The 21,964-nt window shown below is 40.6% G+C and overlaps 2 protein-coding genes across 2 annotated transcripts in view; one reads left to right on the forward strand and one right to left on the reverse strand.

Moving 5' to 3' along the window:
- Positions 1 to 380: 380 nt before the first annotated feature.
- Positions 381 to 9,890, forward strand: prune2 (prune homolog 2 with BCH domain). The gene is made up of 10 exons (XM_085358386.1): positions 381 to 435; positions 518 to 718; positions 1,015 to 1,191; positions 2,971 to 3,073; positions 8,303 to 8,434; positions 8,592 to 8,678; positions 8,982 to 9,080; positions 9,190 to 9,228; positions 9,683 to 9,733; positions 9,857 to 9,890. Exons 1-10 carry the CDS (start codon positions 381 to 383, stop codon positions 9,888 to 9,890), a joined length of 978 nt encoding a protein of 325 aa, XP_085214512.1.
- Positions 9,891 to 11,481: 1,591 nt separating this feature from the next.
- Positions 11,482 to 21,964, reverse strand: part of pcsk5a (proprotein convertase subtilisin/kexin type 5a) — a 43,270-nt gene continuing 32,787 nt past the window's right edge. The window contains exons 33-38 of the mRNA XM_085358387.1: positions 20,599 to 20,835; positions 20,286 to 20,463; positions 19,516 to 19,741; positions 15,529 to 15,615; positions 14,940 to 15,138; positions 11,482 to 11,954 (exon numbers count right to left, since the gene is read on the reverse strand). Coding sequence (XP_085214513.1) covers positions 11,482 to 11,954; positions 14,940 to 15,138; positions 15,529 to 15,615; positions 19,516 to 19,741; positions 20,286 to 20,463; positions 20,599 to 20,835 — 1,400 coding nt within the window. The remainder of the gene's footprint in view (positions 11,955 to 14,939; positions 15,139 to 15,528; positions 15,616 to 19,515; positions 19,742 to 20,285; positions 20,464 to 20,598; positions 20,836 to 21,964) is intronic.

Raw genomic sequence — 21,964 nt, forward strand, 5'->3', positions numbered from 1 at the left:
CATATGTTTAAATCCTATTATAATGAAAACATTTTATTAAGATGCCTCTTGAGGAGACGTGGGGGAGTATTATCAGCAAAAACTAACTTTGCTGGCTCAGAATGAGCTTTTCTGGGGTTCAGTCCAAGTACAATTAGACGTATAACAGAGCATGAAATGAAAAAACTCAACTTTCCACTCACTAGTAGCTTTTAAATTTGCCATTTATCTCAACATTACCAAGACTCTAACAACCAGTCTATCTAACTCAGTCATTACATAAAGAGGTATCACAGGCGGCAGAGAGCACACACAGTAGTCTGGGTGCTCTCCAGGTGTGTTTTTCTATCATAAGAGTTCATTTAATAACTGTAATTATCTTCTCGCAGGTCCTCCTGGGGATGGACCTGGCATCAGGGAGTAAAATGAACTCTGAGGGGGATGATGGCAGACCAGGTGAGCGCGAATCAACAAATACCCTTAATAGCTAAAAGAACACTGTGGCATTGCATAACTGTTTCTGTTTTTCTTTTCTTAGTCCCTCCTACCTCTCTACCTCTGCAAGGAGGAGCCTCACAGAGAAAAAAACTATCTGCGCCTCGTATCAGCCTGTCACTGGACCAGAGCGAGGATGACTTCGGAGAGACACCAGATGATCTAGACATTAATGTCGACGACCTCGACACTCCAGATGAGGGGGATTACCTCGACTACACAGACCATGAAATGGACTGGGAAGGTGGGTGACTCTGAATGCTAGAATGCTAACACTGTGAGTTTGATGACCTGAAAGATCGCGATGAAGGTGGGGCACGCAGAATTACAAAGTGATGCAAGCATTTTATTCTCCTCCTTCTGCACAACAAGAGCAAGACTATTTTGTAACACTAACAGCTAATGTTAATATGCTTCATTACTTTACCAAGAATTTAATTGATGTGTTAAAGTGGAAAACCACAGTTACTGATCTATTGATCTTTTTAAAATCAGTCTACAATTTACCCACAATGCATCATTTGGTCTTTTTCTTATCAGATCCCAATACTGCCAACAGGAGTGCTACCAGTGAAGTCTACAATACAATCCCAACATACAGTGCTGAGGAGGAACGCCAAGATGGAAAACTGTGGAGGACTGTCATCATTGGGGAGCAGGAACACCGTATCAACATGAAACTCATTGAGCCCTACATGAAAGTCATCTCTCATGGAGGTGACTCAAGTTTTGTCTCACAGTCTGAGCAGATCTTCCTCCTTAGCTCCGGCTGCTGGGGTCATGTGAGCCCTGCAGACACTGCTCTCAACTCATTTCACTTTTTAAAATCAATTCACAAGTGTAGTTTTTCTTTTGCAAAGTAGTTACCACATTTACAGTAAAGTATAGTAAAGGTGTTAACATTAGGATCCATCAAATGGTGCACTCTCCCTTAAACCCCAACCACTAGAACTGAATACCAGTCCAAGCCAATTGGGTAAAAGACGTTGCTTTTTATAGCAAAGATTGAAATACAAGCTGAATCTGCATACAAAGCAGGTGCAAAGTGTCCCCAGTCACTTTGTACCTGAAAGATTTGTTGTCACTTGAAGCAGAGAATAGTAGAAGTCAGTGGTCTTGTTGCAGCATTTTGGATCAACTAATTGAACTAGTTTTTCAGTATCACTCTGAGACAGGATTTAAGGAACTTGGAAAGATGTTGCACAAATGCATGACAGTCCTACATATTTATATAATATGCAAATTGAAGGACATTCTAATAAAAAAAAAATGACTCCAGGACTCCTCATGGTGTTAGAAGAAAGAAAAGAAAGAATTAGATTGAGGAACCTTAGTTTCATGAACCCTAGAGGTAACTATGTGAAGACTATGGCTTTTTAAGACGAATAGCCCTCTTGAGGGCCATTGTGAATAGATGAGATGAACAAAAATTAAAAAAAGTGTGACCACAAGCCTCCTGCCACACAGAAAACCAGAAATAAATCAACAAATTTATAATCATCTAACACACAGTATTTCTCAATTGTAAGCATGCTTTGCTATTGGATTACAGAAGAAAGCCAGGTTAAAAAAGTATTTATGTTAGGTTTACTGCATTACAACCTTGTCATGTTAATGAGCTGCCAGTTCTCATCTAACTAGACCATGGAAGGACGTAGCATTTTGGAAATACCTCATCCCACTTTGGCAGTAGACCAAGTACAAATAAGGAAATGCAGGCTGTAGATGAAGACAACTGATAACCTTTTCAGCACGAATTTTTAAGTCATGTTTCCCTGTGTCACCTGCATGTTACAGTAACGTGATTCATGTGGGCAAAGTGGCCATTTGACTGCTGTGATCCAGATCGACTCACTGTGAGCATACAGGCATGATAAATCAAAGTAACAACTGCTCTTTCACTGGGCATAAGGGGTCAGTGAATGGTTCAAAAATAAAAATGATGTGAACTGTGCAGTGCTGTGCAATCGTATACTTGTACACAACCGTGTGTGAGTATAATGCATGAAAACCACAGGGGGACCTGGATCTTAAATTGAGACCAGTCACTAAGTCACACATTATTGGTTTCACAGGCAGGGGCCCCATGTCTATCTCTTCCCCCTCTGTGGTGCCTTAACCACGAGCTCTGGTTAGTCTGTGGGTGGATTGACCATGAGGGTGGAAATATGCAGGCCATGCATATCCCACTGTGCTCTGCGTTGCAGGTTTAGTGAAACGCAGCTGTCTCATGGAAACAGAGACGTCTGTCACTGAAAATTCAATCTCACCAGCTCTGTCATTTTGATAAAAGACCTGCTGTCTGAGTGACACCAAATCTGGTAATGAATGGCTTTGTGAATAGACGGAAATTACATTAATCAGAAAAGTAGCGAGAGGAAACAGGGCAGAGAGACAGATGGACAAAAGATAAATAGAACAAAAAATAAAAGAGCAATCAAGTTCTCGCCAGAGGAACTCTTACTACTTTTATTTTTGTGTGTGCTTTTTATCAAGGCTACTATGGCAACGGAGTGAACGCCATCATCGTGTTTGCTGCTTGTTTTCTGCCAGACAGCGACCGAGAGGAGTACCATGAAATAATGGAGAACCTCTTCCTGTGAGTATCAAAAAGCGGTGACTAAGACGCTCTTTAAACGACTCTTTGTTTTTTCCAGTGTTTTGCTTTGACCCCGTTAAATTCAGCCACATCGTTCGGTGCATATCCTGTTTTTGTAGTAGTGTTATTCATTTGCTTTTTCATTTTTTCAAGCAATGATCGACCATCTGATCATGACTGATCTATATATATATATAAACATAAAAATATAAACATATGAGTTTATGGGTAAAACTTTGAAAATTTGGGAATAAACCAGGAATCATCCTTGATGTCACCAAGATGTATAAGGCAGCGCCACAGACTGTATATTAACAATGGGCATAGCCACTATGACATCACTCATTGGTTTGTTATTCATTTAAACATTTAGGTCTTTGCTATCACATTACCATATTTGGGTGTAAGTTTGCTTTCATGCTTGATTAGCAAACTGGATCTATTGATTGTATGTGCGCATCCCAAAGATACTGATTTCTTTTAATTAGTACTAAGTAGCAATTTACCAATTCCCTGACACTGGAGCTCAGGACTTCTTGTTTACTTTTTACCTACTAAACAAGCCATATTTTTTCAGCTACTTTTATTAAAAATGTTTCCAAAGGCACTAATCAATCAAGCCAGGATTGTGTTTATTTGTGGTGCAAGTTAGTTTTACTTTCAGAGAGAGGATATTAACTTGCTTTTGGAGTCAGCCAGCTGGCACTGGCAACATCATGAGCGAAAGGCTGCAATTAAAAAAATCTGTTTAATGTATTTTTCACCTTAAGTGGGTTTTGGATTGATGCTAATATCAACATATTAACATAATTGCAATGATAATTTTAACATCCTGAAGGTCAGGTAACGCTACAGTCACACTCAGGAAAAAGTGGTTTGACACTTAAAATTAAAGCGAATGTTTGCAGTGATCTTATGATGTAATTGCATTTGAACTCTCCAGCCACTTGTAGTCACTTGCCATCTTCAAAGTGATGTATCAAGATGGCAATAAAACACCAAAAAGAGGGAGTCAGTTTGCTATCAAGTAAAAAGGGTCAAGTTGGGAATTACATGAACCTTAAAACTTCATTAGAACTGAAGAAGCCTCTTGGATGAGACGTAAAACGTCTTCCTGAGTCCTGCTGAAACCTCATCAATTTGATGCAAAAGTTCATAAATTCCTTCACAAATTGCTGCAGGAAGGTGATTTAACTGCAAAATGACAGGTGCCTGGCAAACCTTCCTTTTATACAAGAATATAATCAGAATAAAACTAGTTGGCAACCAGATAAAAAACTATTTGCAAACCTTGGTCTATCTCCCTGAGAGTGATTGCAGTCATTCCAAGTCAGAGCATTTTTTTGAAGACAGGTTGCCTCCTACCAGGTGACCTGTGCAATTGCACAATTTAATCTCGCCCTGAGATTAAAGGCATTGGTCGTCTCTACTTGCAGAAAAAAATTCAATGTAATCACTGGGCAACCACTGAATTTTCTGAGTTGCTATCCTTTTTTTATTCTAGTGTGAATGAACTGTTGCTCACATTAGATTCATTTTGCGCACAAAGTAAACATATGCGTTGGATATCAATGCCAAATTATCCAGTATTTCTCAAACAACTACAAAATGTGTAAAAACCACAAGTATGTACCTCATTGTGGCTATACAAAAAGTCACACAATCACACAGCCTTGTCCATATTAAAGTACTAATATGTACTAATTTGTGCAGTTGGCATTCAGAAACAGGATAAAGAGTCGAAATCACGGATTCTTCCTTACAGTCTAACACTGCATGTGTAAATACGTTTGGATAGTCTGACTCAGCACTCACTACAGGCATCAGTGGCAACATTTACAGTACACATTTTGTAAACAAGTTCTTGTAGATTTTAGTGTTATGTTACAAGCATAGACCTGCGCCTTTTCTAGTCAGCAGAGGGGGGCACTCTGATTGCAACAAGAAGTCCGATTGAACAGAAAGCTATTAGAACATGAACCTTCTTCTCATGTGATCATTCATTTATGACCTCAGTTTGAATGTAATATGGTTGAATTGCTAGTTTGGAGTCTTCTTTATTATAGAAGGATGTTAACTGTACTATTCATTTTATAGTAAAATGTGCAATAAAGCACTTAGGGACGGTCATAAGCCGGTTTCCAAAAAACAGTAGGATAACAACCTATTACTGACCTCGAGGCTTCAAGACGGGGGTCCACAAAAACGGATGATGTATTTAAAGTCTAAAAAATTGCAAAAGACTAAATGCATCACAATGGAACAGGGTCATTAAACTCTTGTATTACTTGGATGATGAACTGAGAGTTAATTTGAAGGATTCTTGTGATTGATGGGCACTTGAACAGCTGTAACATGTAACGTCCAACCCACAGTAGTCAAAGTGTCATGCCAGCCTGTGGGAAATACACAGCTGTGTTTGTGGTCTTCCAGTCAAAATTGGTTCATGGCAATGCAGCATCGAAATGCATATGACAAAAGCAATGTGTGTGTGGATGTAATTATCAAATTAAGGACGTTGTTGCTGTTTCAATCAGCCATGACACTCCTGCACAAATACAACTTTCTAAATGAAGTGATTAAAATTCAGTGTGAGTCTAGCTTGTTTGCTAGGACCTCCCGTGTCGATATATCCACTGTTGTGCTGGCACAGTGGCGCCTCATGCTTGGACAGTGTGCTAGGGATCCCACAGGCTGTTCTGTGGAAGATATTGAGTGAGCTGGCATATCCGAGAGTTCTGGAAAGAACGGAAAGGAGGTAAGCCGTACTGTCTGCAGTTTCTGATGCCAGATGGCTTGAGGTCTGAATCTGCGCGAGGAGGAGTAACTGTAGCTGGGTGCTGAACGGTATTCAGTTTGATGTCAGTGGGAGATGATCAGAATATTCAGGAAACAGAGTGGATCAGCAGTGCTGGTCTGTAAGCAAGCTGGGGAATGACATTTGATCAGGAGGAGAGGAGAGCCAGTGAAGTTAGATGAGTTATTGAGGAAACTAGCTGAGGAGATTGTCAAGTTATTTTCAAAGCAGGCGACAAAGTTCCCTGCTGACTGCGAAGACAGAGAGGAGGTGGTGGAGGGACTGCGGAAAAAAACGAGAAAGCGATAACAGTTTCTTATGGTTTGAATTAGAGAATTGGATTTTCGGAAAAGTAGAAGTCTGATCGAGCTTGTGAGATTGATGCAAAGAAGGAAAGAGGAAGCAACATTTTTGCCAATTTCTCATTGCTGACTTCAGAGGGGAGAAATGTTTAAAATGCTGTTAGTTGGTTTTTTCAAATTGAGGGTAAGACTTGTGTCCTATTTCCTCATATTTCTTTGCATTGAGCGTTCAAATAAAAGTTGCTCCTGTATTTCACCATTTTAACACATAATGCCAGAGACTTTCGAACTCCGCTTGCTTTTGATATTTTGAAGTTTTTGATTGAATTACAGTTTAGCCCAGGTGAGTTTCTGCAAGGCATGATGCTGTTTCACATTAATGTAGTTACAGTTCTGTTTGTCTAAGTCAGCCATTCCCAAAGTCAAGAGTGCTGAGACCCTCTGAAAAACCAAAAAACCCATGACGTCCACCATAATACAAGAGAAAAAGAAACTTCAGTATAGAGTCAGAGTAATGAGTAATATCACAAGCTAACCTAAAATAAAACCTATAGCTAAATATGCAACTTAACATACTTTTGAGTAATCTCAATTTGAATTTCTGTTATTATTGTGTCTCATCTGCAAGACCTTCACAGCAGCACACCAGGTGGCCCCAGCTTACACTTTGGGACTCACTGATCTGCATTTATTGAGAGTGTTAAAATTTGTAAACTGTTAGGGGCACAAACCACGAAGCAACAATGACACCAGTGTCAGTGTGTAAAAATGGTAGTTTCTGCAGTGGCCACTTGAGGCAGGCTGCAAAACCAAATCAGCCCTATAGACCCCACCATGCTAACTTCAGGGATGTAACAAACACGTTTAATGCCAGGTACAAAACACAGTTTTGCTTCTCATAACATTTCAGAACTCAGTCGTTTGGTCTTTGTGTAGACTTAAATTTTGAGGCGTGTATCCCAACATGCACTTTATTTCCAGTAATTGAAATTAACCTCTTGAGAAAGCCTGATGGAGAATATTACTTGGGGTACAGTCCCTCAAAAAACTGTGCTGCTCGTTTAGTCTGTAAAGGCTAGCAACTAATGAAGTTCGTTAGCATTAGCTGAAAGCTTAGCGCTTCTCACTCTCATCCAACTTAAAGCTTAAAAAACCAACATGGCTCAAAACACACTCAGTATACCCATCCTTTTTATACAGTCTACACAGCCTGCATTTAGTATTTAGAGCTAAATGGCAAGTAGGCTAAACTACAACATGGTGAACATGTTAAATATTACTAGTACATGCTACGGTATTGTTTGGGCCTGTGATTTTAGCCTGTTGTTAGGTGGTTGGTAGGCAACAAAATGACTTATATCCCCCTGAGAATAGGAAAAAAAGAATCGTCCAATTGAACTTGTGATTTCCTGCCTCTTTGGAGCTACAAGAGGCCACCCAAACACATGAGATATCAATGGAAAGCCCAGGATGTCCTCTATTTACACCAGGACGTTGTAAGGTAGCTCAAATAAGTCAAAAGATATAGACCAAAAACAAATGTCAATTACATTAAATTAAGATAATGCTGCTAATGCTATAGATGCATAAATGCTACGAATGGGTTATTGGTTGGTGGTTTAGGGGCCTAAGATGTACCTGTATGTCAAGCTTGGTTGCTCCACTCCTGATGGTGTGGGCGGGGTTTGAGGATAGACAGAAAGAGAGTTTTCGTCTTACAGTAAGATTTGTACATAAAATGTATTTATATACTGTAGCACCTTTCTAAATCAGGATCGCAAAGTGCTTCACAATAGCAGTCAATTCAAATATTAACACAGTAATATTATCTACTAGTCAAAACCAAGCCTATACAAATACGTCTTGAGCTGCTGTTTAAAAGTGTGTGCAAGTTGGCATGCTGGTGCTTAGCTAAAAGCACTGTTCTTTAGGGAGTGTAGAAATCAGCAATGGGTCCAAATACAACATTTTACTCTTTTATATAATCCTATATGGTATTCCAGAAAAAAAAATGGTATGAACCCTTGGTTTAAAGCCAGAATAGGGGTCAGGGTTATGTAAGCAGTACTTACAGGAAGGGTGAAGCTTCAGAAAATTAATTTGTGTGTACTCATGTGTGCGTTTTTCCAGTTATGTGATCAGCACACTGGAGCTGATGGTGGCAGAGGACTACATGATTGTATACCTGAATGGAGCCACACCCCACAGAAGAATGCCTGGACTTGGTTGGCTAAAGAAGTGCTATCAGATGATTGACAGAAGGTCTGTCCTGTTCAGTGGTATCACTGCTATGCGATACTACATTGGTTTTGTGAGAGAAGCCCTGAATGACTAAGAACATTTGCAGCTTTGCAGAATGAAAGTGAAAACTGATGCACCAACATTTACATAATACTTTGGCATGTGATGTTATCCTCAGGCTCAGGAAGAACTTGAAATCCTTCATTATTCTCCATCCATCATGGTTTATCAGGACCATTCTAGCCATTACCAAGCCATTCATCAGGTAAAGAATACTTCACTTTTAGCTGGCACGCTATCAGTATTTGTTGTGGTCTGGTGGTTGGTCCACTGTCTTGTTCTAAAGATTGCTGCTGGATCTTGACACGTATTAAAACAATTAAGGCTGCTTAAAATTATTACACTGAGACAATTAGCTGCTAATGTGACTCCAGACCTTTTAATATAGTGTAATGGAGTAATGCACATTTATTGCTTTTATCGTGTTTCTGTTATGTAGATCTTTAATTGTGTGTGTGTGCCTATGTAAAAATGGTCATTTTTTGTGCACATGCTTGTGATGCCTCAGCACCAAGTTCAGCAGTAAGATAAAGTATGTAAACAGTCTGGACGAGCTGCAGGAACTCATCCCGATGGACTGCATCCAGATCCCAGAGTGCATCATTAGGTGAGTCCCTTTAAACCTTTAAACACAACACTGCCTCCACCTCCTCTGAGCCCAGATGGTCTTTTAAATAAGTCTATTTTCATCTTGTCATTTAAACTCTAACCTCTAGACTCGACAAGCAGCTGAAGGAAGCGGCAGAGAACTCGAGGTAAGCATCGACCCTCCTGCTCGCATTACTTATTCTGCTTTTTTTCTTCTCTCTCTCTTTTTTTTCCATCTACAGTTGAAGCGCTCTCTTATCAGGCAACTCACTTTTTAGATCACAGGGATTCTTCTGCTGGATCAGGGCCCAATTGGATTTGGCTATAGTTGCAATTACAGGAGAGAGAAAGAATTTGCTAAAGAGGCTAAATGCATTGCTTTCATCTCATTTATCATTACAGCAAAATAAATGAGCCAGTCCTTATAGCACAGTGATCTATTGCACTGATAATAAATGTAGAAAAGAAGCAGTAGAATTCCCACACTAATCACCGGCTGACTAACTGTGCTCTGAAGCGTAAGTTGCATGCACCTGCAAATTCAGCGCATGCTCGTGTATTACAACAGTAAATTCTGCTTTAACAATCTTTCAATCACCGCCCTCCCCCGGCCCGATCAAGAGTGAACAGTTTTCTGCAGGGATCCGAGCCAACTGCAGCAAGCAGAACAGAGTAAGTCCTCGAAGATGTTTAAGTTCACACATAGAAGACAAACGGCCTTGTGTCAGCAGTCTGTCACTACTACATAAACACACCCATCTCTAATGTCTCTGCTTTGTACTTTCATCTTCCCAGCAGACCAGACGCAGCTGGTGCCAGCGGCTCGTAAATCCAAACATCCTGAATAGATGGGTCACCTCGATGCTCAGAAGTCACTGTTGTATTGAATGGGCGCATCTGGAAAATTGTGTAGCTACTGTGTGTGCGTCTGTCAGTGTTTTGTCAATTACACACTGGAGTTTAATAAGAGAATACAACTTACAATAGCACCTGATCACGATAAGATCTTTAACGGCTGCTGTAGCACCTGCTGTACCTTACACCTGCAGTCCTGATATACATGTAGTCTTAAGTGTGATTTTTTGTTTTGGGAGCATCAGCAGACTAGTGCCATCGCTCACTTTAGGGTAGGGACTTCAATTACACACTAGACAGCGCACTGCGCAAATCCATTTGTAGAGTCTATAGTGTTGTAGTTGTGTGCATGAGAAGCAGTGAAGCAATAATATCACCCTTTACTGGTTACTCAGTCTCAGTATTTCTGATGAAGAAACTACTTCTGTGTACGCAGTAAAAGCACAGGGTGCCTTGTGCCATGGAAGATGACCAACTGGCTTTTGACCAATCCAAACCTCTTTCTGGAAAATTAACCATAAAACTAGATATTTTACCTTTATAGAGTTAATCTAAGACTAAGAAGGAATAACTTAATTATTATATGAAGCTGTCAGTGCTATGTGACAGCATGTCTTTTTAGTCGTGTTCTGCAAGTGTGTGTGCGTGTCTGTGCGCACGCATGCATGTGTCTTTCTGTCTATACACGTCGAAACTCATCCTCAGTTTCTGCTTGACGACCAGGAAGAATCTCGGGTGAGAGTAGCGATGGGATCTTTGATAAGCACATCTTTATCTGTGTGTGTCCACACGCATGCGTGTGTGCGTATCTGTGCATCAGTGCATGTCCCCCTCATTAGATAACCGATGGTCCTCTTGCACAGTCTATAATGGTGTACTGAGGGGATGCAAAGAAATTGTTGATCACTGGCTAGTAATTCAATAAAAATAAATCGATTCAAGTCTGAATGTATTTTATCATTTCTTTGTCTGCCAAATTACAAATCAGCCACTTTCAACCTGGTGAAGTCACGAGTTGCTCTTTATTCCTAATGGATTTGTTTGCAAAACTTTATTTGAACAGAATAACCAGGATAACACATACTCAAATTAAATATCAACAACAATAAGCACATGGGTAAAAGAGAAAAACAAACATAAACAGGGTGATTAATCAAATTTTAAACCCCAATCCAACACAATTATACATGGTAATATGATCAATGAAACCATCACAACAAGTAAACTGCCACGATGAAATGTTAAAGATACGCAGAAATCTTCGTGCTACAAACCGGGTGTGGCGAATAAAGCTTAATTTTGTTAATTTTATTTTTAAAAAAAGGAAGTTTGGGAGTGTTAAATACATTTTACTGTTTTTAAATGCAACACATTTCATTGTGTGAATGCAGTTATAAAAACAGAGCTCATTATGAACAGCATCTCATGTTTCATTTGGTCAGGCTCATTCAGTAAAGGATAAATGACTCTGTCCCTCGGGGGAAGGGGGAGACAAACAGCACTGGGGAAGAAACGAAGAAGGAAAGAATTGCAAAAGAAATCTTATGAGATGGAAAGCATCACGTTCACCGGAACGTGTAGCTTTCATCGTCGTACTCCAGCTCGTCCTCGTTGTCCTCTCCCAGCTGTCCGTATCGGAACTTCCTGTACACTGTGCCATCCTGGCCCATGTAAACAATGTCCTCATCTTCATCATCGTCGTCATCATTGTCATCATCCTTATTCCCTGAGCGACGTTCACTGAGGTCGACCAGCTGGGACTCCTGAAATCGGCCGCCAGAGGAGCCGGCTCTGCCGCTGTAAGAAGAAGCAGAGCTGTAGCCGCCTCCGTATCCCCCACCGGAGCCCAGCTTTTCATAGCCGCGGGGAGGGATGTCTGAGCGCACGTTTTTCAAGCGGGAATGTCTGATAAGGACGATGACGGTGACCAGAACCAGCACCAGCAGGACGCAGGCTATAATGAAGACTGTCAGGTTACCTCTGGCCTCCTCTTCCTCCTCATTCCTGAATGCCAAGTTGGTGCTGAGAATGCACTCACCTGGAAAGAAAACAGAAGTTTAGACACTGATACAAAAAGTAACTGTGGTACCTGAACAGGAGCTTTAATGATAATAAAACTGAAAGGGCAGTCAACAGATTTTGTGCAGGCAGTGAAATTTCCTTGGAACGAAAAGTACCATGAATGTCTTTAGTGGCTCTGGAGGGAGCTTTTCAAAATCTGAAACAAAATGTGAAATATGAAAGCTTTTGTAGGTGCTCCTGGTTTCCAAAAGTAAAAAAATGTGATATTCACTGTGAACTTTTCTACAGTTTGAATCAAAGTGAAGCTCTGTTGGTTGGAAACACTGGTGGAAAAAGGTTAACAAGCCCATCAGAAAATACCCTTCTCTGTAAAGAAAAGCCAACGGAGAAGCTTGTGTTTGTAAAACTTGGTTTCATGGGAAGAAAAAACAATACCAGAGAAAAATATTTGGAGTAAATTATGCCCCACTCTTTTGCTTATAATGGCAGCAACAAAGGATTGAATTTACTACCAATCTGTCTACATTCATATTTGGAGCTACCTGCCATGCCAGAATTACAGAAAATATAATGTTACTGAAATAACTTCATAAAACTCAGTCAGAGCTGGTCTACTAAATTTTCAGCAGAAAATGCTGTTTCTGTTTCAGCAGCGTTAAAGATAATTGTTCAATTAAATGCAGATTTTACAGTTAAATCCATAATTTGTTTGGTTTGTTAGGACTATTTTTGCAGTTTTGCCGTTGTAATATTAAAAATGAGGCCCATATAGGGCTGGGCGATATATCGAGGTTTTAAAAAATATCGATATATTTTCATATGTGACAATATCGTTTATATCGATATAGTATATGTTACGTTATAATTATAACTTGTGGAGCCGCAAGTTTGCCTGTCTTTCGTCCACTTTTGTCTCTATGCAACGTTACTGGGCCTTGCGTCTCCCCCTCCCCCATCGCTTCACCTGCAGGCAACGACAAGATGGACACGGCAAATCTCCGTTAACGAGTTACCGCGGATCACCCCGTGCGTGGGGCTGGACGGCGTCAACGTGTTAGCGAGCTAACCGCGCTAACGACATGCATGGCCTAAAATCCTTTCATTTTCTCCAAAATCAATAGTGCGCCTTTTGTATGAATTCTGGTTGTGCTTACTGACCGCGAACCGATTTTATGTGGAACACAGCGCTCAGCAATCTGTCAAGAAATGTTCTAGTTCAACTTTGGTAAGCTACGGAGCTGCACCGCTTGATGGATTGTCGGAGTATTACGGCTACCGTAGTCCGGAGCCTCGCGGAGTGATACGTACTGTGCTTCAACGTAATATTACCGTATTTTGTGTGTATAAGCACCATAAATGGCACCTGTTAAGAGACATGATTACGAAGCAGATTTCAAACTCCAGGCTGTCAGTCACGCAGTACAAGTTGGGAACAGAGCAGCTGTGAAATCTGTCTTTGTTATTATGCTCAGCGTCTTTTAGTTTACATTTTGACTGCACAATTGTGAGCTTTTTGTTATGCACAAAAACAACATTGTTTTCTTTTATTTATGGAGCATTATTATTTAATAAATGCTGATAATTTATTTTTGAGTAATTTCTTCACGTACATCTGTGCTGTATGTTAATAAAAGTGCCTGTGTGACATCTGGGACACAGCTTTGACTAAGAACTCTCTTTTTGTTCTTAACTTATGGCTTAAAAAAAATATCGAGATATATATCATATATCGCCATCCAGCTAAAAAATATCGAGATGTGAATTTTGGGTCATATCGCCCAGCCCTAGGCCCATGGCAAGTGAACGAGCTCATAATTAAGCTGAAAAACACAAATAAAAAACTACAAGTAGGCAAATCAACAATATTGTGCAATCTTAAAAAGCAGAGATATTGGCCAGCTCCGCAACACCAAATAGCCTGAAATATCACAGACGACAACTAAAGAGATGGTGACAGAGTTATTTCCATGGTTAAGAAAATCATGTTCACAACATCTAAGCTATTTAAGAACACTCTGGGAGTTAGGCATAACAGAGGTTTTACAACAAGGTGGAAACAACTGGTTACACTCAAGAACAAAAAGGCCAGTTTAGACATCTAAAAGAGGCTACAAAATCTGGAGAAACAGCTTATGATCCAAAGCATATGACATTACCTGTCAACGGAAAAATTATGGCATGGGCATGTTTGGCTGCTAGTGGGAACGGGCCACTAGTGTTTATAAGTGATCAGGCAATCAGGATGAATTGTGAAGTGTACAGGGCTGTAGTCTCTGCTTAGATTCAGGCAAGTGTTGGGCAGTGCTTCTCAGCGCAACTAGATAATGAACCAAAGCATACTGCAAAAGCAACCCAAGAGTTTCTCAAAGCAACAAAACGGGATATTCTTCAATGAGCAAAACACTGATCTGATCTCAGCCCAAGCTTTTCAGTTATTAAACACAAAACTGAAATTACAAATAAATATGTCTTTTATTGACCTAATAGTAATATAAGCAGAGGAAAAAACAATTCTGCAACCAATAGCTCCTCTTACTTAACAACTAAATGAAATAGCAACTCAGCTGAATTATGGGAAAAGTGTCCAACCTTTAACTGATCATTTCAAACCTGAGGATCTGAGGTCGTTATTTTAGGATCTCTCTTTTCTGGGGGACATTTTATAGACCAAGACATCAATCAACTGCTGTAATTTCAAAAAAAATAATTAAAAGATTGATCGCTAATGAAAAATGTAATTAACCACAACCTTTACTCGTCAAGAGATGTGATAAGTTTAATCTAAACATCTTCCCTCCCTACCTGTAAGGAAGAGATCATTCTCACTAACTTCTGATGCACAGTTCCCATTCCCAGTTGTTTTATTCTGGAAGCAGGCGTGAAATATGACACAAACTGCTCACATTCTAGCAGACGTGCAAGGGAAGAAAGAGTTAAGGAAGAAAATTACAACCTGAACACAATGATAACTCTCAGCATACAAGATAGAAGTTCAGCCTACCCCGTGTCTCTGTGCAGTTACAACAGTCTTGCTGCTGGGTTTTGGTGTCTTCCTCTTCATCTTCGTGGTGGCAACAAAGTAGACAGCGCCCTCCAGCCTCTAAAATAGCCTGAGCAGAACACACTGTGCAGTTGGACGGACCGGGTCCCCGACACTCCAGGCAGGAACTATCACAGTCTTCACACGAGTGGCTTGAACCCTGATGAAGGACAGGGGTGACTCAGAGCTACAGCATTTTTGCATCATAACTACTGATTCTTTGCTTCCAAAAGTTTTTTTTTAAATGCTGAATAAAAGCGCAACCAGCCTCTCAGCACAGTCAATTAACATTCATCTACCTGTCCAACAATTTCAATCAACAGCTTCACAGCATGAGCTGCGAGGTTTATTTAGAAATTGTGACACAGTAATAATTTTCGCTGTGATGTTTGAGATTTCTCCTGGTGCAGTAATAACCCAGTCTGAATTACATTATGTGATACCTGGGGCCAAAGCATTCAAAGTAATTATTTTGCTGAACGACATGTACTTGTGTTTTTTTAATTTTTTAATGAAAAGTTAATATTTGTGAAATTAAAAATGCTGGTACCTTTATTATGGGATGCTGGCCTTTATCGCATATGGACTCACACCTGCCATATGACAGCAGGTAACCAGGGTAGCAGGAGTCACAGGACTCGGGAAGTTTTCCTGTAGGTACATGACAATGTAAAGGGTTAGCCTGATGATTTTCTGTGTTTTTATTACTGTCAAAAAAATGCTTAAAATGCTGTGTCAAACTTTTAATATCACCAGCCACCTTCTTTAATTTAACTTAAAGTTCAAATGTTTGCATTATTCTTTTATAAACAATTTAATCCAGGTACTCAAGGTTGAAGTAGCAAAAACTGCACTCACAGTGGTGTAAAAAAAGGTTTGCCCCCTTCTAAACCTACACGGTGCTGTGTGAAACAATGAGTTCATTTTCAGTTTCTGAAAATAAACTATGTTTCCACACCCAGGCCTGATTACTGCCACAGCTGTTCATCAAGAAATCACTAAATTAGGACCTGGTTGACAAAGTGGAGCAGATCAGAAGATTCTCAAAAGCCGGACATCATGCCGTTTGGCTGGCCCATTAAAATCACTCCACGAGCACAGCAACAACTCATTCAAGAGGTCACAAAAGATCCCAGAACACCATCTACAGAACTGCAGGGCTCACATGACTAAGGTCAGGGTTCATGGCTCCATCATATGAAAGAGACCTGGCTTAAATGGCCTGCACTGCACAGTTCAAAGACAAAAACCACTACTGAGCAAAAGGAATATAAGGGATTGTCTCTTTTGTGCCAGAAAACATCCTGATGATCCCCAAGACTTTTGGGAAAATACTCTGTGGACCTCCAAAAGTTGATTCTGTTCATCTAGACGTGGCGTTTTCAGTGGGAGAAACATTTTGTCACTCATCCAAGTGACTTCTTCAGCCTCAGCTGACTGCAGGTTTCCCCAATCTTATAAACAGTACATTTGCATAATGAGTGAAACCAGCACCACTGAAGGAACAATGGGCTGGTTGATCAACAACCACTGATCAATGGCCATGAGTACCATTCACAGAGAGCTGGGGAATGGCAGCTATCACAGCATTGTAAGATGGTGACAGATGTACCCTTAGGCCCTCTCCTCGATCCAGAGATGGTCTTTACCTTTTCACGTAAATGGCCTCCTTGACTCCGCACTCAAACCAGCTTTCCTCCCTGTCCAGGATGTGCACATCCTCATCCTTGAAAGAGTGTCCACTGGCCTGTAGGTGTAAATAGACCACAGAGTCCTGGCCTGATGAGGTGGCTCTTCTGTGTTGTGCCATCCGCTTCGCCAGAGGTTGTTTGGTTTCCCTGATGTATGAATCCTGGCAATCCTCCTGGCACTTAACAGCGTACACTATGTTACTCTGTTTGTGTCGGGGGACCCGATCCTTGGGGTGGACCAGTTTTTGGCGCAGCGTGTTTTGGGGTTTAAAAGCCACAGAGACCCGGTGTTTAGAAAAAATGCATCTCAAATGCTCCGATACTCCTGACACGTACGGGATCACTACAGGTTTTCGCTTGGGCAGCAGTTGTCCTTCTCTCCTGGATCGGCTGGAGCTTTCTTTAGGCGCCTTCCCAGCTTTGACAAAAGACCAGCTGGGATAACCACATTTACTCAGGGCCTTCTTGATGTGATGTTCTGGTGTGTCTGTGGGGATGGTGTTTGCTCTGTGCTGTAGCTTAAATACTGATCCGTATGTGTAGGTTTACGGTACACAACAGCTTTTAAATGTCCCCCATTACTGATGGAAATCTCACAGTCTAAGAAGGCTAACCTGCCACTTTTCATATCCTCCCTGGTGAATTTGATGTGTCGGTCCACCGAGTTAATGTGATCCGTGAATTGCGGTAGGTCCTGAGATTTGATTTTCACCCAGGTGTCATCCACATATCTGAACCAATGACTTGGTGGTGTTCCAGGGTAGGATAGCAAAGCCCTCTTTTCCACTTCTTCCATGTACAAATTGGCCAAATGGGTGAAACTGGGGAGCCCATGGCACACCCATGTTTCTGCCTGTAGAACTGACCCTTGCATGTGAAGTAGGTGGAATGAAGACAGTTCCAAAAGCAAACACACTTGGTCGATGCTGAGACTGGTCCTGTTGTTGAGGTTGGGGTCATCCTGTAATCTCTTACACTCTGTGGACCGACAAGACAAAAATTGAACTTTTTGGAAGGTGTGTGTCCCATTCAGGTGGGGCACTTGCTATGGCATGACTTTTAAAAAACCCTGCTCGAAAACCCTCCAGCGTGGCTGAATTACGACAATCCTGCAAAGATGAGTGCGGCAAAATTCCTGCACAGCAGTCACTTGTGGTCTACGTAGGTTTGGAATGTTTCCCTTAATAATAAACACCTTATTTGTTAACTGCATTTTGTGTCTTTTTTTGATCTTAAACATTTAAGTGTGACAAACATAAAAAGAAAACAGGAAGGGGGCAGACACTTTTTCACACCACTGTAACTGAATGGCTGCTAATGGCTGGTTTAAGCCGTCCTTTACAGTTTTAAAAAGCATGTTTACAAATTGGCACAAAAATGTTTTTGGCCTTTCTTTTTCACAGCTGTGAGGTGTGTGAGCAGAGTGTGATTTGCATGGTGGGAGTATAAAGAAAAATATAAAAATTCCTCCTCCCCTTCTGATTTTAGTGCTGAATCTTGAAACTGCCTACAGCGCAAAAAACAATCAAATCAGAAACTGACTTTCACTCTCAGCAGTCGTGTTCCTGTGACAGAAAAGATGACACAGCGTAGGGCGAACGATCTGAGCCATTTCTGAGCCAAGCAACTTTTCAGTAAGGTGCCAAGCACTGAGTGAAAACTACCATTAACAAAATAAAAAAGAAATGATTCGGAGTGTCATGTTTTACAGGAGACTCACCCCCCCAAAGGAAAAAAAAAACCTACTACAGCTTCTTATTTAAAATGCTACACTGCAGTTATGCACCAAGGCTGGATGATTCACTCATTGAATCAATCACAGTTAAAACTTTGGTCCATGATGTTGTGAGAATTATTCACTCTCAAACTCGCGAGGGTTAATTATGGCACGTTATTATGTTTATAACAGGGATGTCAAAACAGTTTTTCATTGTCGGCCACATACAGCCCACTCTGATGTTAAGGAGACTGGACCAGTGAAGCTCTCCTTTCTGTCAGTGTAAAGAAGAAGTATATATTTAATCCCCGAGAGAGCATAATTTAAACTGTGTAGTCATTTAATTGTAATCAAAGCTGCTAAGCTTGTGACAATACAGTTAAAAGTCCAAAATGTATACCTTCCGGCTTTCAAAAGCCAGTCAGTGGGCTGGATTAGAGTCTTTGCCTGGCTGATTCTGCCACCTGGGCCTTATTTTTGACACACATACACTAACTGCAGTAGTAAATAATTCATAGTTTAACAGGCTTCATAGTATATATGGCAACACTGGTTTCTTTACATTTTTTTACTTTATTTTTTATCATCTCACTCATTAAAAGTGATATATGATATCATTTTTAGTGGGCAGCATTTACATAGATGCTAATTACTCCTCACATTTGCTTATTGAAGTAGAGTGTCCTCTGTTGCATTTTAATGTAATTAAGTGACAAATACCATCACCTGCTGTGCAGTTAATTGTACTATTAACAAGAAGTCTGTGCTTCAGTTGTGGTGAATAAAATTCTAACATTTTATTTGTAGTCAGATTAAAAAGCAGGTGTCTGTGTCTGTGGGTGCAGCTTGCTAACCACTGCTTAAATAAACAGGTGATGTCTGGGTGGCTTTACATCTTTAATGTACAGTCTGTGATCTACAGTACTATACATCTGTCTGTAACATTTTTAATGTTACTTTCACCACATTTCATAGTCTCCAATGATTATATAGCTATTGACATGGAGAAAAAATAGTATAATCAAAATATTATGAGTGTGTGTGTGTGTGTGTGTGTGTGTGTGTGTGTGTGTGTGTGTGTGTGTGTGTGTGTGTGTGTGTGTATGCAATACATGAAGCTTTTCCTGACACTTGTACCTGAGCAGGTTCTGCAGCTGGCGTGGCAGTGCTCGCAGGTCCTGTGCACAGTGTCATGGTAGTATCCTTGAGGGCATGAGGCGAGACAACGGCCTTGTTTCCGCAAATAAATGAGGCCCGGAGCGCAGCTCAGGCAGCCGTTCTCCTCATCGCCAATACACTCACCACAACTGGGGTCACACTTTTCACACATTCTTGAGGCAGTGTTTCCATAGTGACTAGAGGATGGACAGATGGTCAAAAGTTATCACAGACTGCATTCAATTAAAAGAAATGAGATTAGAGCTTTGCTATTCCTCAAAGGAAATATCTTTACTCAGACTCACATTTAGCCATAGACATCTATAAATACTAACGTAATAGAGTAGAAAAAGAAAACAAATATTACTCTTGCATTGCTAGGCAATGCTGCATTGTCTGCATGCTGGTCTGTACAGTCTTTATATCCTGTTTGTGTTTTCTGAGTGAGTATTTAGCTGCATATCAGTTTAACGGTACATTAATTTGACTCCTAATCACCGCCTACTCCCTCAAAAATAAAGTATTATTAGCCTTTTATAGGCTATTTAAATGTCTGACCAAATTAGCTTGTACCTCCATATTGCACCCTGTCCATGTAATTAAAGAGCAACGGTTCAGTGTCCGTAACCTATTTGTGTGAATATGCTGATCTTTTTTCGTTAACGGCTACACTGTCTAACTGCATTTAATGTGATAATATGATGGATGAGCAGCAGAAGGACAGGGGGCAGGTTAAACTACCTGTGCTGGCAGGTCTCCACGCATTCTTTGCCCTCTCGAAATAGGTGGGCTTTACATGTGAGGCACTCGTGGTTGTGCTTTCCAACACAGGACTTACAAGAAGCGTGGCAGGGTTCGCATTTCTGCCCAGACTCCTGCTCGTAGTAGCCTGTTGGGCATTGATCCACACAGGTGCCATCTGTACCAACAAACACACGATCACGGGGGCTAAGCAAACATCGCAGATGCCTGACAAGCTTTCCAGGACACACAGCCTTGAGAGAAATCACTAGCTCTACCAAAAAAAAGAAGAAAAAAAAAGAACTCGACTCACTGAGCAGGAGATGTCTTGGGTTGCAGCTCAGGCAGTGGGTTTTGCCAGGACCCGAACACCTGTAGCAGTATTTGTGACACGGATGGCATTCCCCGTGCTGGTCTATGTACTGGTGAGGCGAGCACTTACTGGCTGATGGAATGCACTGGCTGTTACCATCCAGCATCTGACCCTCTCTGCAGCTGGTGCAGGAGCTAGCATGAGGTCCAAAGCACGTGAGACATGATGTATTGCAGTCTGGAAACAGAATTAGGAAGTAATTTAGTAGGATAGTATCAATGTTCCATCTCGACTTGATATCTATATCATTTTAATATAGTTTGACACCAAACTATAATCATATTAGGCAGAAGAATAAAAAAAAATACCATGCCAGGACTAAGTGCCAAAATATGTTTTACAAGTAAAAGTCCTGCAATGACAATGTTATATAATGTTTTACTTAAGCGTGTCTTTCCATACAGACTCAGACAAATCTGAAAAGGTTCCCCACCTCAGAATCAGATTATTTAATAAAATAACCTTATTTTAACCTTATATACATACATTAAGCCATGTATTGTACTATATATATATATATATATATATATATATATATATATATATATATATATATATATATATATATATATATATATATATATATATACACATATGAAAAATACTGTAAATTTTTCTAAAATACAAGACCTTAGGAACTGCAGAGAGAATAGAGAGAAAACCCCAACAATCAGATGACCCTCTATGTACAAGCAGTTAGTGGCGACAGTGGGAAAGAAAAACTCCCTTTTAACAGAAAGAAACCTCAGAACCAGGCTCAGGGAGGGGCTGCCATCTGCAGAGGCAGAAGAAGCTTGGAGCTTGAGTTTGGGAGACAAATACTCTCTCTCTTTTTAAATTATGAGTAAAATGTTGCTCTTTTGTTTATTTCTCTTTTGATAAAGCTCAGAGTTATAGATCAGATGACCCTGAACCGTCCTTGAGTCTTCTCTCCTCATCTATTTGCATGCCACTGTTCTTTGTTTTTCTCTCTTGTGAAGTTCTGCTAAAGTCTGTTTGTTGTTTATCATCTCTCTGTGCTCTTCTCTCCTCTCTTCCCTTTCCCCTTACCCCCCCCCCCCCTCCCCCCTCCAGCCGGTCACAGCAGATGGCCACCCTCCCACCCTGAGCTTGGTGCTGCTGGAGGTTTCTTCTTCCTTTTTTTTTGTTTTGTTTTTCGCCCGTCTGCCACCAAGTGCTTGCTGAAGGGGGGATTATTGGATCATTGGGTTTCTATCTATAACGCTGTTATCTTTATACTTAAAATACAGAATGCCTTTAGATGACTAATGTCATTTAAGCTGATCTGGTGCTCTGTACATTTCAT

Source organism: Diplotaxodon limnothrissa, linkage group LG7, assembly GCF_057381915.1.
Source record: "Diplotaxodon limnothrissa isolate DT_005_m linkage group LG7, D_limnothrissa_male_GT1.1, whole genome shotgun sequence".
NCBI classification, from domain to species: Eukaryota; Metazoa; Chordata; class Actinopteri; order Cichliformes; family Cichlidae; genus Diplotaxodon; species Diplotaxodon limnothrissa.